The sequence below is a fragment of the Magnolia sinica genome, chromosome 1, assembly GCF_029962835.1.
Source record: "Magnolia sinica isolate HGM2019 chromosome 1, MsV1, whole genome shotgun sequence".
Taxonomy (NCBI): domain Eukaryota; kingdom Viridiplantae; phylum Streptophyta; class Magnoliopsida; order Magnoliales; family Magnoliaceae; genus Magnolia; species Magnolia sinica.
Genome location: NC_080573.1, coordinates 95,342,532 through 95,362,317, shown reverse-complemented (window position 1 = coordinate 95,362,317; position 19,786 = coordinate 95,342,532). Strand labels below are relative to the sequence as shown.

Here is a 19,786-nt window from a genome sequence, read left to right as displayed (position 1 = left end):
AGTCGTTGAGCTTTTTTTGTTCAAAACAACTCATTTCTTGGTGTGAATTTGTATGAAAGAAAATGTATTAGCTTACTTGGACTTATTTATAACTTACAAGTTATAACTTTTTACTCCCTAACTATAACATTTTCCAAATTGACCGCCTTAAACGTGCTTCATTTATGCTCACAATCGCTAGCAGAATACGAGTCCAAGAATCCTCATGTCTAGCTTCTTTAGAGTTAGATCATTCATATTCAGGTCCATTCCATAGGCAGCCCATTAGTCAACTAAGGAAAATAGTTTAAGTAGGTTAGATTTTGTAGATTAGATTGTAAAAAATTATTTGTAAGTCTATGACATTCATACTTAGCAATTTCATTGTCCATTGCCTGATGATTATATCTCTTGAGAAAATCCCTTCACTCTTCGTATAGAAGTCCAGTAGAGCTGAGATCCTGTTCTTTGTTATCTAGAACCATTCTTTCCAACACGTCAATAAATCCAACCATATGTGTCATCTATGATTCTACTAGATCGGGGAAAGTGAATAAATGGGCTGGATTAATGATGTAGGCAGTCAAATACAATGGAGATAACATTTAGCTGTCTCATCTTCTATCTATAATATCTAAAATGGGCCCGTAATCACGCTCACTATAGTTAAAATAGTCCATGATTTTATTTATGGCCCTCTCCATCATATCATGTATGTAACCCATTGGTGGCTTCTCATCTCCGTCCACCAATCACAACACAGTGACTATGAGTTCAGACACTTTTAATGCTTTTATCACTTGTGTCCAAATTTTTTGCGAAAAGATAGTTTGTTGGATTAGCTTTCCTTCAGCCTTTTTTGACAAAGGCCCATTTGTCCAATTGGCCGACACTACAAAGCTTCTAAATTCGGATTTTTTTAATGCAATTGATGCGGACACAAGCACATTCAAGGTGTACCAACGAAGAAAGCGTCAACCACAAGTGCCGTCCTTGTGGATAGGCGACTATTGAGGAGCTGAAGACCTTTCACATGTGATTGGACATATAGAAGACCCCACTCAGGGAAGACACATGTGAAGGAAGATTGGAGAAAGAAGACTGAGCGCCCAAACTTTCCCGTACTTATGTTATTTGCGCGTTTTTGACTTAGTTAGGGGTCTTTTAGTAATTTTATGTCTTTATTTGCTTATTTAAGTGGACTAAGGCCCTAAACTCGAATTTTAACTATTGATTAATGAAAAGCAAACCTTTGATTGCCTCCTTCCTCTCTTCTCTCTAATGGTGCTTCTTCTCTTCCCTTAATCTTCTTCTCCTAATTTCTTCTTGTGCCCCTCCAACTTCTTCAAGGTAATAATTTTCTTCCTTCTATTTTCCAGTTTTGGCTAATCCTTCTTCGATCAAAATCTTGAGAACCGATCTAAACCCTAAACCCCTAAATTCTCAAATCCCTAATCCGAGAAACTTGTTGGTTCTTCGGACTAGTGATCTTCGTTGATCGATTGGGTGTAACCATGCAAGATAGGGAGGTCTCATCCCTTGCCAGATCCAACCCAAGTAGTAATTGAATTCCATAATCCATGGTTGTGGTGATGGCCCGCTCCATTGCATGTTTCCTTTATGATTTTCTCAGTTATGATGATTACTGTTAGAATTTTAGATCATTTATTCCTTTTATTTCCGCTGTTTAATTGTGTCCATGAGTATGCATCATAATTAGGGTTGTCCTGCGTCAGCAATACTTGTAGTGTTAAGAAGGGTATAGTGAAATGGGTGATTGTTGGACGTATTAAGTTACATCCAATGTATTTTCTCATTTAATGGAGAAGAAGAGTGTGTTTGTACATAAAGATCATGATTCTTCTAGCCCTTGCAATCACTTTTAAGTACAACTAACCAATATCTTCTAGCATACAATCAACACAATGGGCTGCACATGAGGTCCAAAATAAACGGTGCCTCTTTTTTAAATTTTTTTTTTTTTTTTAAAAAAAAAAGGACAATCGGCACCTACAAACGATGTTATGTTGTCTGTGATTACCTATACAACATATTCCTCTCCTACTTCCTCAACTACACTATCTAGTAATTTAAACAAATAATTTGTCATATGAGAATGGTCTGATGCATCCACAGACTTCAAGAATATTGTCCTAGTTGAGCAATGCACCAAAAAACTTATTAGAGTCCGATCAAATTATTCGGAACATCTGTCAGCCATGAGCGTACAACTATAGGTTTTCTACAATTTCTTATTTTCGGCTATGAAAGATCGTGTATAATCAACATCGGCTTTGAGGCATGTCTCCCTCACTTTGTGATATAAAAAAAGTTTAAGCCCATGTCCAAATTGACCTATTATCTCAACCATAACCTTAAAGCTTTTCAACTTAACAATATTGAAAGCAACATCAGTTTGGTATAACTACTCAATGATATATTGAATCATAGTTTTCCTATCTTTTTGTTTGTATCGATTTTCTAATGTGGTTTGAGTGGGGCCTTTGCCCCGATCCCTTTGGTTGACCACATCCTCAAGGTACAGCCTACACCATCTATCAATGGGTCCATACCCACGAGCTCTTTTCGAGGCCAGTGATCTATACTAGCCTATTGATGTAAGGGGTGGGGCTAGGTTCATCCACATCAACTACATCCATATTCTCATATGCTTCTTGTTCTATAAGTTCCTCTCGAAGTATGGAACTATCGTATTTCTTTCTTGTTTGTTTATCTATGTGCTCAATGATTTCCATTTGGAATTCTAGAGTAATATCGGGACATGCTCTTGCATTTAATTCCGATGTATGTGCAAGGTATTGCTTGTATCATGCAATGCCACTGGCACTTACAAACCCACATAAGTCACATACCATGTGAGTCTTTTCAATAGCACTACGATAGTGCCCGTACTTCCACCCCGATCATTCAACTTGGGTTACAAAGAAGAAGATCGGGAAGAAGAAGACATGGTGATTTCTTCTTATTAGTTGTACACTTCTTGTAAGTTGTAAAGATTAAAGAATAAATGGGAGAGAGAAAAGAAATGGAGAGGGGGAGATTGAGAGAGAGAGAGAGAGAGAGAGAGAGAGAGAGAGAGAGAGAGTTACACACTTACACTTGTAGTTATAGAAGAGAACAAAAGAAAGCAAAAAGAGAAAGAGAGGGAGTTACACTTATAGTTGTAGAAGAGAGGAGGGGGGATTGTTACACAATTACACAACACAAGTTTGAATCTAAATTCTTGTCTTCAGACTTTCTTAAGTTGTAACTTGTAGGTTATGTTGTAGCTTATAGCCTACACTTGAAATAGAATTTGTGTGTGTGTGTGTGTGTGTGTGTGTGTGTGTGAGAGAGAGAGAGAGAGAGAGAGAGAGAGAGAGAGAGAGATGTGGAAAATGAGTGTCTTGAAGAGAGAGAGAATGAATGAATGACTGAATGTAAAGAAAGAATGTATATGTAGATTCTACAATCTATATATTAGAATGAATGAAGAGAAATATAATGTATCAATGAAGAGATATAGAATGTACGAGAGAAATGGAATGTAGAATGAAGATTGTGTGTATGTAGAATCGTAGATTCTAGAGAACGAATGAATGAAGATAAATAGAATAAATGAATGAAGAGATATAGAATGAATGGATGAAGAGATTTATAATAAATGAGTGAAGAACAGAAATAGGATTAGGATGTAAGAGAATGAGAGAGAGAAATGTAGAATGAGAGTGTTTGGTTGATCTTTCCTTGAATCTTCCTTGAATCTTGATTGATCTTCCAAGAGAGAGGGAAACTTCTCTTCTTGATCGATTTTCCTTGAATCTTGTAGAGATTAGGATTTAAGCTTGGAAGTTAAAAGTAGGAACTAGAAATGTAAGAGAAAGATATTATAATGTTGGAACTTAGAAGTAGGAATGTAAGGAGTCAAAAAGAGTAAGAGAGAGTTTGGAATGATAATGTTGCAAATGGAGGGGGTTTGGGTGCCTTTTTATAGGCAAAAAGTAGATTTTTTGCAAAAATAAATAAATATATAATGTGCCAATTGTCAGAATCTGACTGTTGGCATATATGTGATCACATATGTTGTATGCAATCGCATACATCGCATATGCATTGCGATCACATATCATCGCATGTATGCATATACAGCCAGTGTTCGAGTTGTCGGTATCGCTACAAGTTTCGCTGGCTAGAGATAAAGATATAATATCGTTATCGCCGATAACTGGAAATGCAGGAAAAAAGGGAGAAACATGGAGAAAATGGTGGAATTTTTCAGTGAAACTTCAGGACATGCATGAATACACATATTTACATATTCATGAATGAAAAAATTGCAAAAAAAAATGCATTACATAATAAGTTTTCATTTAATGGAACACAAAAAGCATGCGATGCCATAAAAAATCACTTTAATAGCAACCAAAATGAGTTTATATATTACAAATGCAGCTAGCATACATTAATTATGACATGTAAAAGTGAATGAACTCAAAGATACCAAATCAAGGATGGATTGGATTATCCAATTAGTGTGGTTTTTGCATGATAGATATGTACGCCACAAATCCACTCCTACCATCTGTTTTGAAAGGCCACAATAGGACAATGTTCTAAAAGTTAGGCAGATCCAAAAATCTGGTGGTGGGCCATACCACTGTTTTTAATGGTGGGCATTTAATCACCACTTTTTCCCTTAGTGTGGTCCACCTGAGATGCAAATTTGTCTTATTTTGAACTCATTCCTTAAAATTATCTATCAAAATAAATGGACGACATTGATAAAATATTTATCATTATGATGCCCTTACAGAACATCTACCCATCAATCCAAAGATACAAACAAGTGACGCATGCGCACCGTATAAATCAGTATGCTTCTCGTACTGAGTCAACTATGTGGGGCCCATTGTGATTTATGTATTTTATCCACCCCATCTATCCATTTTACAAGATAATTTTAAGGCTTGATCCCAAAGATGAAGCATATCCAATGCTCAAATGGACCAGACCATAGGAAACAATGTGAATTGAACATGCCTATGGTTGAAAAATCATTAGGGGCCACAAAAGTTTTGGATCCATGTCATTTTTGTATTTTACCTTCATCTATCTCCGTGTGATCTTATGAACAACTTGGATGACAAATAAACACCACTGTGGGCCATAGCTCTTAGGAAGGTTTCAACTTGGATGACAAATAAACCTCCCTAGTCCATCACGAGATGACAAATAAACCTCCCTAGTCCACCGTGATGTTTATATACATTCAAATTGTTTATGGTCCCATTCTTACTGGGATGAATTGAAAAATAAAATAAAATAATAAAAATAAAAATAAATAAATAAATAAATAATACCCCGACGTACTGACTCCCACCCACTTAGTGGTGCAAGGAGTAGAGTGGATTATGTGCAACCTTAGCCTGACATAAGACAGTACAACACTTATGGTGGGGCCACCTTGATATATTTATTGTATATCTATCCTGTTCATCTATTTTAAAAAGTCAATTTAGGGTATAATCTCAAAATTGAAGCAGATTCAAATCTTTGGTGGACCTTTACATAAGAAACAATGGTGATTGACCATTAAAACCTTCACATGGGTTACAAAAGTTTTGGAAGACCAACCTGATATTTGTTCTTTTCCATTCATAAAGGTTTATGTGACCTTGTTAATGGGTTGGATGAAAAATAAACATTACAAAAACATTAATGTGGGCTTGAAGAAGTTTTTAATGGTGGAGGTTCAACCACCACTCTTTCTTAAAATATGCCCAGCTTAGATTTCTATCGGCTTCATTTTTGGGCTAGCGTCCTATAATGATCACGAAAAACCTATGGTCAGCATGGATAAAAAATAAATAGATCAAGGTGGGCCCCGCCGTGAGAGCCGCACCATCGTTTGTAAAGCGTAATTGCACCGAGTTCACGCTCTCAAAAGAGAGCTTTCGTCTGGGCTGGTGTACTAAGTAGCTGGGTGCATTGACGTTAGCAAGTTCTGTGGGTCCCATCATGAGGTATGTGTTATATCCAAACCGTCCATTTATTTTATGAGCTCGTATTAAGGCTTGATCCAAAAAATAACACAGATATAAAGATCAAGTGGACCACACCACAAAAAGCAGTGGGGGATTGAACGTATACCATTGAAACCCTTTTGGGGGTCACATAAGTTTGAGATCAATATTATATTTGTTTTTCCACTTAATCCAGGTATTTTTGACCTTATGAACAAATTGGATTGAAAATAAGCTTTATGGTGGGCCCTATGAATGTTTTAAAGGTGAAAATCATTACCCACTGCTATTTCTGGGGTGGCCCATTTGAGCTTTGGATATGATTTATTTTTTGACTCGTGCTCTAAAATCATCTTGAAAAATGGATGAACGGTATGGATGTAATAAATACATCATTTTGGGGCCCATTTAACTTTGATCTCCTTTGAACCGTTCGTACAACTCGGAGCTCGAGAAGCATCAGCGCTCGTCATCGCATGACACGTATCCAGGCTGGTGTATACCCCAGTCAATCCCTTCCCTTTCATCTCATCTTCTCCGGAAAACCTCAATCGTTTTTTCCGCATAAAAGAAAATCCCAATATCTTTCTCGAAACTTCTCTCTTTTTCAAATCCCAGCCCAAATCCCCTTCAACCTCGTTGAAATTGGGTTTCTTTCGAATCTATTCTTTTCAAAGAAGGAAAAAAAAAAAAGAGGAGATTTCTTACCTCTGAAAATCCGGCGCTATCAACCGTGATTGGCCCACCAAATCCATCCGAAAGCCACTCCCGCAGGCAGATTTTGAGAAAAAAATGGTAAGAGATTTTTTTTTCTGTATCTATTTTGTTTTTTCGAAATAATAGGAAGAGTTGTCGCTGATAACTATTTTTTTCCGATAAAATCGAAAATATCGCCGATATTTCGTCGACATTAGGAAGAGAAACGAATTTTTGGTGTTTCGGTATCGCCGGTCCAGCGACACCGATAATATCGGCGATATTATCGATTTTTCGTCGACAATGGAAACACTGTATACAGCTACAGATCACATGTCATCTACAAATGCATATGAGCATATACGATCGCATTTGACAACATTGTTCACAGCGATATTTCTAGTTTTCTACTTCTTTTGCTTCTGAATGTATTTCTTGTGTTTCCATACATATCTTCTCACATTTATAAATTATATGAATAGACTTTGAATATACTTGCACCAATTCAATCAAACGGTGCATAGATTAGGACCCCGTACTAAAGAAACCTATTATGTGCACTTGTTTTTTGTGATGTTTTGATTTCTAAGTGTGCATTGATGTCTTTTTTAACAATCCCTGAAGTTTCATTGAAAAATTCGACCAATTTCACAATGTTTCCCAACAACAGTCATACATTACACCAGTGTTCGAAATATCGGTATCGCATTACATATCGCACCCTTGGGATACAGATACATATCGGTTATCGCATGGTATATATCAATTGTATCGCGTAATGTATTGTTGTTGTTGGAAACATGAGGAAACATTAGAAATTGGTTGAATTTTTCAATGAAATTTCAGTGATTGTTATTAAAAATTTAAATTTAAAAAAAAAAAAAAAAAAACATCAATACACTTACAAATAAAAACGTTACCAAAAAAAAGTGCACATAATAGGTTTTATTTGTATGGGGTCTTGTCTAAATGAATTGATGCAAGTATATTCAAAGTCTATTTATATAATTTATAAATGTAAGAAGATGTGTGGAAACAAAAGCAATACATTCAAAAGCAATAGAAGAATCACTGGATTAGGTTACATACATGTTTGATTTTGATATTTTTCAATTTTCCGTTACTCGGTCCTTCTCCTCCAAATGTCGAAATCGAAGCTCCCAATCCATGATTTTTCATGTTTTGCATGAAAAATCATGGATTTGTAACAATTTGGCACCTATTTAACATGATTTACAAAAAAAAAAAGGATTGAAAAAAAAAAAAAAAAATGCTCGTCGGATCAAACATGTGGGATATATCCCACTACTTGTGCGTTTCGTATCGCACAGGTGGGATACGAGATATATCATGGGATATATCAGCCGATATCGTCGATATTTAAAACATTGCATTACACAATACAACCGATATATCTCATGCAATAACCGATATGTATCCATATCCCAAGGATGCAATACATTACGCAATAACGATATGAAAAACATTGGGTGCAGGCGTGCAGCTACCCCTCTTTAGCTAGATTCTTGGCACCTTGTTTTTCTTTTCTTCTTCTTCTTCTTTTAAAGGTATTCCCACTTTGTCAGCCTCACTACATGACTATACAACCAGGTATTACATCCCAAATTAAACTGATAGAGTTTATGTTTATCTCCATTGACCATGGAGCCTTTCTTATGCCTATAATTTATGGAATGGCCCTCAAGAAGGAGATGTTGTAAGAAGAGTAGAAATGCCTAAAGTATGAATTTATGCTTTCGCTTAAATTGTAAGGGTATTACTGCAACCTCCCTACTTGTAATTATGAACAAGCACTTTCAGTAGGAGAGACGGAAGGGAATAGCCAGAATGATAAACCTTATGTTTTTGGGTTGAGTTTTGGAGTTTAAGGGGAAGGAAGACAGATAGAGAGATAGGAATGCATTTAGGATTTTGTGTTTTGAGGAGGAAGGAGAAAAAAAAAAAAAAAAAACAACTGTTCAAAAACAAAAAAGAGAGAACAAAGAGATATGGGCTTGCTACATCACAATCTCGAGACCATGTAGGAGATTTCTAGAATACCTAGGAGGATTACAGAATCCTCCAAAGTAGGATTACAAGAACACCATCATTGACAGATCATCCCTTAACATCTACCAAAAACAGAATAAAGAACCCATGACTAAAATGTCCTCTAGAAACTTCTTAGAGGAAAAACTTGTTCCTACACTTGTACTAAAAAAGGTAAGCAATTTAATTCTTAATAAATTTTTTGTTAAATGTAATGCTTAATTACCGCACACTTAAACACCAAGAACATTGAGGCAGGGTAAGAATAATTTTATTTTCTTTAGAAAATGTAACTGCGTAAAATCTCACATAATTATTTTTCATGTGGAAATAAATAAGCATACCGTATTTCAAGTCACCAGCAAAATTGATAATAAAGGGCGGTGCTTGCAGCAGCTGAAAACGGATTGCCTCTAGCGTGCTCTGCAACATTAAAGATCGTGTATGATTCTACAAGAGGTGTATAACTATGCTAATAAAGACTAAAGGTCCATACCAATGGGGCAATCAAGGAAAATTTTGACAACATCAATGAAATCAAAGGCAGTGCTGTTGGTCCCGACCAAAATTTGAAGGATTTAGCAGAAATCCGAGCATTCAGTAACGCCACTAAAATCTGAAAGATAACTCAAAAGGGTGAAAAACATGTGAAATTAGTATGATAAAATAATTTAAAGAGAAAAGAAGAAGAAGAAAAAGAAGAACATGTCGAAGTTTCACTTAAGAAGACATGAAATGAAGAAATGCAATAGATTAAAATTTATCGAGGAAAGAATGTGAATGGCTGCGTAACTGGCAAAATAGACAAACAATCCAATTTGCTGTATGCAGATATGTAGGGAGCATTTCAACAGAAACTGAAGGAAAGAACAATCTGAAATTCCCTGCCTATTGCAAAGCACAGTGTTTCCAACACATGTATTTAGGCACTACTTACACTCAATTTCAAGGAGACAGCACTTGGAAATGTCCTTCCCAAGGCAAAGGACATTCCAAATATTCCTGCAGTGACATGCCAAGAGCTATAATTCATCATATACAAATGTTAATATTATTTTGAAGATTTATACACACATGTTAATATGCATTAAGTTGGCAATACATGAGCAAGTGTTTTTATAGGCAATGCAGACTGTGATCTCAGGTCTAATAGAGGAATGTCAGGCAATTACCAAAGCAGTTATTCTTATCTTTCTACATAAAGAAAATGGAACTGAATAATGCCAAGTAAGATTTGGACTGCTGTCAGCATAACCACTAAGCACCTCCAAGACCCCGTTACTAGTGTTTCAATAAACCAGCAACCAGCTATTACAATATTACCTGATTTTACTCCTGTCCCCTTTCACTAAAGAGTATTTTTCAAGACATTCAAAATGGCATTTCCACTACATTGGCCTAGAATGTCATTTCTGGCAGTGCTATTCTGTAAAGCACATTTATCTTATTTTCACATACATGTTCTTATCAAATAGGCAAAGTTACCATTGTGAAAAGATCACTTACTCCTTTCTCAGAAGCAGAGACAATAAGATTTGGCCAGAGTTCGCTTTCCATTAGAAAGACCGCATTCGGTTTCCAATACCCGAGGAAAGCATCCACCGCTGCAGGAGTGTCAATTGGGGCAAACTGCAACAAAGAGACCAAACCAAAGCCATGAAAGTTAAGAAAATAGAATTTGGGGTGCTGTCGAAAAGAATATTCACTAGATAAGGCTTACAAAGTAGGGAGGAGATTTAGGAAATGAGAAAACAAAATTAGAACTTATGAAGCTCAACTGATAAATTATGAACACTGTTTTTCCACAAAATTGTGAGTACTCAAAGAAGATCTAACCAGATAGCTTCAGTCAAGGTCAGTGGCGAGGTTCTCATAGGGAAGGATGGCATTTGTAGCTCAATTGTCAGGGTTCTACCTCTGAATATATTATGTCCAGACCAGTGTTAAAAGCCATTGAGTCTGAAAGAATTCACAACTTAAAGGCAAGGAACTAGAAGGAAGTTTCACTTCAGACGATGTGCAACAAAGGTGTTCCGTAACGCCGTGCAACAGACGATAATGGAAGGGGATTGAGCTCCTGGTCCAAACGACTTTATGATTGCTTCTTCTTCTTCTTCTTCTTCTTCTTCTTTTTTTCCAATGGCTGCTGGGTTTCCTCCAAAGTGAATCATGGACAATGTTTTAAATATCATTATCATATAATGTATCGCACCCTTGGGATATGGATACATATCGGTTATCGCATAGGAAATATCGGTTGTATCGCATAATGTATCGTTGTTGTTCAGAAACATGGGAATATTGGGAAATTGGTCGATTTTTTCAATGAAACTTCAAGGTTTGTTGAAAAAGACATCACTACACACTTAGAAATCAAAACATTACAAAAAGAAAGTGCACATAATAGGGGTTTCCTTTGTATGGGGTCCTAATATATGCGCTTTTCAACTGAACTAATGTAAGTATATTCAAAGTCTATTCATATAATTTATAAATGTAAGAAGACATGCATGGAAACACAAGCAATACATTCAAAAGTAAAAGAAGAATCACTAGATCAGGTTACATACATGTTTAATTGTGTTTGGATACAAAGATTGCAACTAATTTGTGAGAAATTGAGAATTTTCTCAATTTTCCACAACTTGACCCATCTCCCCCAAATCTCAAAATCGAAGTTCCAAATCTATGATTTTTCATGGAAAACGTGAAGAATCATAGATTTGTAATCATTGGACACTGGTTTAACATGATTTACAACACATGGATCAAAAACCGAAAATGCTCACCAGATCGAATAGGTGGGATATATCGGCACTACTTGTGTGTTTCGTATTGCACAGGTGGGATACAAGATATATTGTGGGATAGCTGATATCGTCGATATTTAAAACACTGATCATGGAAGCCTTTAGTGAATTCTATGTGAAAGCTCGCATATGCAGAGACATGATCTTGTCTTTTATTGACCTTGTTCTAAGAAGATGGATGCTGAGGAGATTAAGTATTACAAAACCAATAGCCCCATCAGTAGTCTATATAGAATGTTTGCCAAAGTTCTGACCTCTGGCATCAGTACAGTCCTTGACAATAGAATTTTGTCTTCCCATAGTGCATTCATTGTGGGGAGGAATATAGCAGAGGAGCCTTTCTTAGCGCACATGATGTTAGATGAATTCAAGAAGAGGAGAGGGAAATAGTTCCTTCTTGAAATACATTTAGAGAAAGGATATGACTATGTTAATTAGTCTCTTCTTGACTACTTGATGCATAGAATAGGATTTGGTCAGAGATGGAGGTGGATCAGGGCTTATGTGTCATCAGCATCATTCTCCATATGATCAATGAATTGCCTTTCGGGTTCTTCAGGAGCTCCTGGGAATCCATCAGGGAGATCCATATCTCCCATGCTGTTCACCACTATAAAAGGAAATGCCTTCTGCTAGGGGGAGGATAACCCTCATCAAAGCAATGGTTGCTGACGGACCAACACATCCCATGTCTCTATTCAAGTGTCCTCCAAAGGTGATGGCTACACCTGCGACTCTTCAAAAAAGGTTTCTTTGGAATGACTAGGAGCACAGACGGAAGCTCCACCTTATCACCTAGTATAACATGTAAACCCGTCAGGAAGGGGGTAGTGAGATAAGGTCAACCAGGGACGTTACTTAACAATGCCTTACTAGCCAAGCAGTGGTGGAGGATCAGCTCTGGGTATGACTGCTACCATGAAGAAAATTCTTATAGCTAGGTATGGGTCAGAAGGTATTGGTTGGGAGGATCGGCTTGCATCAAGGTAAGGTTCAGTGACCTGGAAGCCACTTCAAATTACATGAAGATTCCTTGCAGCACATTAGAATTAGGGTTGGTGACAGGATCAAAACGAAATTTTGGAATGATCAATGGTGTAGTGACTCCCCCCTCCAAAGTCATATCGAACAGCTGTCTCATTTCTAAGGCTCCATGTACAAAGAGTTTCAGAGGGAAGCCAGAAGAATTTTCCAGGGTCCAATATTTAGGCGAGATCTTAAGGAAGAGGAAATCGAGCTCCTGTCCCATTTGCTACACCTGTTGGAACGAACTATATTCCCCAGGGTGGCATAGATTGCAAATTATAGGATCTAGAAGCTAAATGTAGATTTTCGCTAAGGTCGTTATATTAGTTAATCCACACAGGATCCTCAGGTTATGCTGAATGGGCTAATACTGTGTGATCTAGTGGAGCAAGGCTCCCCTTAAAGTGAACCTGTTTTGCTGGGTAGCCTACCTAAACAACATCCCAGTGAATCATCTTCAGAGCAAGGGTATGATACTTCCCAACAGGTGTGTGATGTGCTTGGCTGCAGAAGAGTGTCCCACAGTTCTCCATAGCCCATTCGCTTGGAAAGTCTAGTATCTAATATTTGCAAAATTTGAGAGTTGCTAGGTGATTGCAGGGGAGGTCGGCAGCCTTAGCACGGGCCAGTATTCATTCACCTGGGGTCCTCTAGGGAGACACTTGTGGAATGGCTTTCAAAGCTTTGCTGTGGAATTTTTGTTGGAAAGGAATTACACTGCAGGGTGTTTGAAGCTAAAATTTGATGAGTGATCCTTGGAGAAGCCAGGACCAGCTAGTATGGGGCCTCATCAGAAAAAATCCGGGGTCCACATTGCTAGAATTTTTGGGTCCGGCAAAGATTTGTGACTCTACAACACCAGAAGTCTTTGTGCTGCCTCAAGAAGTAAAGCTTGTTGCTCTCCAGTACTTTTCCCATTTAATCGTTGAGTGGACTCCCGGAACGTGGTTAATTAGATAAAGGGGCATCAATTCCCATGGAAGCTTGGCAATGAATTGGAGGAAGCTTCGAATTTTGCTGCTTCAAATCCCTGCCTCCTCCCATGTCCTCTATTCAGCGAACTCCCAAGCGGACATTTAAGCCAAGGCCGAGGTGCATGCCAGTGACATCTTGATTGTAGATTTCTTTTAATTTCTAGTAGAGGAGCTGGGCCTTTTTTTGGGGGGGATGTGTGTGTAAGGTGTACAGTGTTTGGTCCCTGTTCACTCCCTTTTTGTTGCTGGGAGCTGTTTTTCTTCCTGATTTGCAGTAAAATTCCATCCACTACATCAAAATAAAACACATTCACACCAGCAAGTTTGTCGATGCTTGTTATCTGATACAAAATGACCAAAATACCTGATATATGATACCATTTGGAAGTCTGTCCTTGATCACTTCACTGCAGAAAACCATGAATAGAGTTTACTTGAGTTTCTAGATTGGATTTACAAAAGAAAAGAAAGAAAAGAGAATAAAGGACACGAGAGAGAGAGACCATTACTCATCCGAAATGAAACTAGCCTCTTTTACATTAGGTTAAAAACAACAAAAACAAAAATTGCCCCTAAGACATCAAAAAACAAAACCTAATAACAACATAAATAAACTAAATAAGACATGTACGAACTATTCAACACTCACCCTCAAGCTAGAGCACAGATATCAATCAATGCTTAGCTTGTCGTTTACTTCCTAAATTTCATTCTGTGAAAGTGCTTTAGTGTAATATCCCAAGTATTTTAAGGGGTAGATTAGTCTTTTTGCTTCATTGTCGGTTAATGTTTCATTTTCCCTAGGTTAGTTATTAATTGTGTGAAATTGGTTGTGCACACCTACACTTTTATGCACTTTTACACCAAAGTAGCCTTTATACTTCTATCCATACACCTACACTTACCTGTTAGTTAAACCGACCGAAGAGATGTCTAGTTGACCTTATATCTATCTACCCATCCATTTTTGTCCTCATCGGACTCCTACATCCGAGTGATCTTGTTACGCCCCAGATTCGGTGACCGGAACTCGTAAGAATCCCGAAAGCCGAATCTGGCGTTGACAACCTCCGTAGTACCCCATTTTCGGCTCCTGGCACCCATTCACCAGGTTCCAATCCTGAGATCCCACAAGGAGGATTTCTATAACATAAGTCCAATTCATAAGAGCATATACCCAAAATCATAACATAGTAACCACATGAAATAATTACAGGGACACATTACAAGATCCACTAAGAATTTAAACTTTTCAAGATACAAGGCGTAAAAGGAAATACAAAGTCTATATAAAGGAAACTCCAAAAGGATCAGCGGCACACCCCAGCTCCTGCTCCGCTCTCTGGCCTAGAATCACCTTCATGCATCAATCGTGCATAAGCTTATGGAAAGCTTAGAGGGTGGTGTAAGTGTGTGTAATACCAGTGCCAGAAAGAAATATCAGAGAATGCAGAAGCTCGGCATGAACCATAAACACTATCGATGCCACTAGCCATACCAAGGCTAAGATATGACAATCATGAATGCAACAAGCCGTACCAAGGCTATGCAAAGAAATACATGAGTACTGGGTGTCATACCGAGGCGATGCATAAAAGGCCTATAAAGCCAATGCCAATGCAATGCAATACATGCCCATCCTCATATCAAGTCCACAATCATATACAGTTCCACTATATCATCGGGGTCAAATACACTACATGCTGGCTGCCGCTATCCTAGCCGCGCAACCCAGAGAGCGTAAAAGGCCTCACTACCCGCCTGTGGACAGCCAATCACCAACAAGGCTTGGCGGTAGCGGACCCATTTATGAACTGGTCAAACTCGGCCTAGTATACGCCCTCGTCACCCGGGCGGGTAAGGCCACACCCCATCTCAACCGACCACGCTACGGTGGGAGTCGCGGCCTAACGGTATAAGGCACTCGGGCGCTCATGTTTTCCACTCGGTCTCGGCGTTGAAGCGTCTCCTGATACCATGAAGGTTTAGGGGCTTTCACCCAAGAACATCCCACGTGCCCTAAATGCTCAAGTAACATTTCCGGTGTCCAATACGGCCATTCACGATACTCCTGTGGAGGTTACGGCCCTGATGAAGCAAAGGCGAATATAAACCATGTAATGAAATGCCAGATGCATGAATCACGCATACCAGTCATGCATCAGCTCCAAGCATCCAACATTAGGGGAACTCCATCCCTCTGGGAAACCATCATATTTGCCCAATGGCACAACCATGACCACACACACACAATGCCAACCAAGCACACAATGATGTATATGAGTCATGAAGATGAACAAGATGCGCCATGCGGCGGTGTACAATGTCATACGCTCCCCCTATCCAAGTAGAGACTAAGTCTAGGTACTTAGACAAATCTCTAATGGGGTCCCAATAGTTTGGGGTAGCCCACAAGGTTAAGGAAGGACAATGACATGGGCCTAAATAAATGAAATGGGCCTAGCAAAGGTCTATGGTAGACCTTTAACCACTCATAGAGGCAAGTGGGCCTACCTTAGGGCCACAAATGTAGACATCCAACCACTATTTGTCCCAAGAAGGTAGCCCAAACAATAATCTTTCACGCATCAGGGCCCAAGGCCCACACATCACCATAAATAAGAGAAGGGCAGCCATAACATTCCACATACATACCATATTGGGCCTCAAATAGATGGCCCAAGGCCTACTCAAACATGGGTCCAAAGGCAACACACCTAGCCCAACCCATATGCAATACTATGGGCCCATAGGGAAGGTTAGGGCCCAACATAAAGATCACCAATTCCATATATTGTGGTGGGCTTAATGGGCAGCCCATTACTCAAACCTCATGGTAAAAAAAAATCATGCTTTAGTCAAGTAAGTTGGGCCTACAACCCGGCCCAAGAATATAATTGATTTGGTGGGCAACGAAAGGCCCAACCATCTGTGAAATCCAGCCCACTAACCCAGCACAACATTATGGTGAAAATGGCCCAAGAGTCCACCGGGCCTAGCAATAAGGTTCCAGCCCATTTGGGCCTAAAGAGTCCAATAATCTAACTACATACATGGTCCCAAATAGCCCAATCTATAGTGGGCCTCAAGGGTGCATTAATTAAGCCCAAATTAAGGGATTAAGGGCATGAATTAATCCCTCCAAGGTCCTCACAATGTGGTGGGCCCCACTCCTTAAATTCTCAGCCCAAGTGCAATGTACATTTACAATATATTGCTGGATTTTTGTTCCGCCAGTTTTTATGGGCCTGTTGGAGCCCAGAAAATGGTCCATCTGATTGGAGTAAGGATTTAGAGTGGTCCAGCATCAGGTATAGGGGCCCCACTACATAGGGAATACCCCAAATACATCAAAAATAGGTGGGCCACACTGTTGGACCAAAGGTCCAGCAGCAGCCAAGGTATTCCGTATCGGTATCAGTTGGCGTAACGGTGCCCACTGACACCGATACGAATACGGGGGCCTAACAGCTATACGGAGGCATAACGACCCGTAACGGTGCAATTTTTTTTTTTTTTGCCAAAAAAATATGAAAAAATATGGATTAAATCTGGATTACTCCAAATATGCATTCATTTATAATTTGGAACATGTTTATGGTGGTGTAACGGTCCACTCTTTGGTGAGAAGTTGTATCGGTCTACCTGATAAATTTATGAACCTGACAACCTAGTATTGGCTATAGACCTTTTATATTTAATTATCTAACTATATAATATCAATATAAATTAATTAGAATGAATCTAATACCAAAATATCTCATATTTCATATTTGTAGGTATTGGTATATTACATACCTTGTGACTTGTGTACGTTTTATTTCAATATACAATCTAGGGACTTTTATGTCCTATTATGTAATTCATATATCTAACAAATTAATATAATTCTTCACGATAAATCTTAAGAAAAAATTTGAAATTATATTCAAGTAAATATAGTGTTGTCGATTTAAAGCTGATTTAGTGAACCATTCGATACCCCAAATCAACGTTAAATTCATGCAATCTATTGGCACTTATCTCACTAATGGATTGGTGGATATTTATTGAACAATGAAGAATGAAAAATATCAAATGATCATATTTCAAAAAAACAAGTGTTTACAAATTAACGGTGAGAATCATTTAAACAATTTAATTTTGGAATTGTGACTTGGCAACAATAGTGCCATAATTTAATTTATTAATTTTGAGTTAATGTATGCCTCATGGACAATTTTTACGGCCATGTACATAGGGCCCACCATGATATATGTATTGTATATCAATGACATCCATCTATTTTATCAAATCATTTTAAGGCATGGTCCAAAAATGAGGTAGATCCAGATCTAAGGTGGACCACTAGTGGGTGAGGCCTTGAAATTGGGGTCCACCTTGATGTATTTGTATATCCGTGCCATCAATCTATTTTGCCAACTCATTTTAAAGCATGATCCAAAAAATCAGGTAGATTTAAATCTTAGGTGGACCACTAGTGAATGACGCACTGAACATAGGACCCACCTTGATGCATTTGTTGCATATCCATGCTGTCCATCCTTTTTGCCAACTCATTTTAGGGCATGGTCCAAAAAATGAGGCAAATCCAAATCTTTGGTGGACCACACAATAGGGATTGAATTCATACAATTAAAACTTTTATTATTATTATTATTATTATTATTATTATTATTATTATTATTTTTTAAGTTACGACTTGTGTTTTCCTTGATCCATGTCCATGCAACCTTATCAACAGTTTCAATGATAAATAAACATTACAGTGGGTCATAATAGGTTTTTAACAGTGGGCATTCGATTTTACCGTGCGGTCCACTTGAGATCCGGATCTACTTCATTTTAGGGACCATGCCTTGAAATGATCAAGAAAAACTGATGGGTGGCATGGATATATAATATAACACATAAATCAAGGTGGACCACATGCACAAAAACAATGCAAGTGCACGGTGGATATTCAATCCTACTGTGCGGTCCACTTGAGATCTGGATCTACTTCCTTTTAGGGACTATGCCTTGAAATGATCAGGAAAAACTAATGGGTGGCATGGATATATAATACAACACATAAATCAAGGTGGGCCGCATGCACTAAAATAGTGCAAGTGCACTAAGCGGCATGTGCCGCAAACTACCCATAAAATAAGGTGCGTGGCTGTTTAACTACCCATAAAATAAGGTGCGTGGTTGTAAAACAGCCACGCCAGGCGCAGATTAGCTACCTACAGGTTGACTAGTGAGACACGCTACTTAAGTGACGTCACCAAATTCCGTGGGCCCAACCATAATGTATGTTTTATATCCACACCTTCCATCCATTTGTAGAGATCATTTTAGGGCAATATCCAAAGAATGAGTTACATCCAAAGCTCCAGTGGACCCCAGCACAGAAAACTGTGGGGACAGTGACGCCCACCATTAAAAACTTCTAAAGGCCATGAAAGTTTTAGATCAAGTTGATATCTATGTTTTACCTTATTTCATGTCTTTTTTAACTTTTGAACAGGTTGGATTTCAAATAAAAATTATGGTGGGCCTTAGGATAGTTTCAGCAGTGGGAATCACTCTCCCCACTATTTTCTGTGGTGGGGTCCGCTACATCTTTTTATCTGCCTCATTCTTTGGCTCATGCCCTAAATAATATCTCAAAATGGATGGACGGTGTGGATACAACACATACATCATAGTGGGGCCCACAAAACTTGGTGACATCACTTTAGTAGCCGACTCGCTACCAACCTGTCAGTATCTAATCTGCGTCCGGCCACACCCCCCATTCATTTTTTTTGAGACTGCGACAGAGGGAGAGAGAAATGAGAGAGAAAGATAAAAAAATTAAAAATTAAAAAAAAAATGAGAAGGAAAGAAAGGGAAAATGAGAGAGAAGGAGAAAACGAAAGGGAAAAAGAAAGAGGGTGGAGAGGGAGTTGCACCAGAGGGGAAAGAAGAAGAATAAGCAGGAGGAGCTGCAGCGCGCCGCGAGGAGCTGCAGCAGCGCTACGGAGAAGAAGAGGAGGAAGAAGAAGAAGAAGAAGAGGAAGCGAGAATAAGGTTAGTTTTTTTTTTTTTTCTTTTTTTTCTTTTCTTTTCGTTTTTTTTTTTCGTTTTTTCTTTTAGGGTTACTGCCCATAACAACTGTTATGGGCTCGTAACGGCCGTTATGCCTTGTAATGACCGTTACGGCCCCGTAACGGCCGTTTCGGTTCCGTTTTCTACACCTCTA

The 19,786-nt window shown here is 38.5% G+C and overlaps 1 protein-coding gene across 7 annotated transcripts in view; it reads right to left on the bottom strand.

Annotated features, from left to right (window-relative positions):
- The window catches only part of LOC131251867 (probable 3-deoxy-D-manno-octulosonic acid transferase, mitochondrial), an 87,697-nt gene that overhangs the window by 51,395 nt on the left and 16,516 nt on the right, over positions 1–19,786 (bottom strand). For all 7 annotated transcript variants that reach the window (XM_058252904.1, XM_058252897.1, XM_058252889.1 and 4 more), the window contains exons 3-6: positions 13,922–13,964; positions 10,254–10,376; positions 9,244–9,363; positions 9,092–9,170 (exon numbers count right to left, since the gene is read on the bottom strand). In XM_058252904.1, the coding sequence (XP_058108887.1) occupies positions 9,092–9,170; positions 9,244–9,363; positions 10,254–10,376; positions 13,922–13,964 (365 nt within the window). The remainder of the gene's footprint in view (positions 1–9,091; positions 9,171–9,243; positions 9,364–10,253; positions 10,377–13,921; positions 13,965–19,786) is intronic.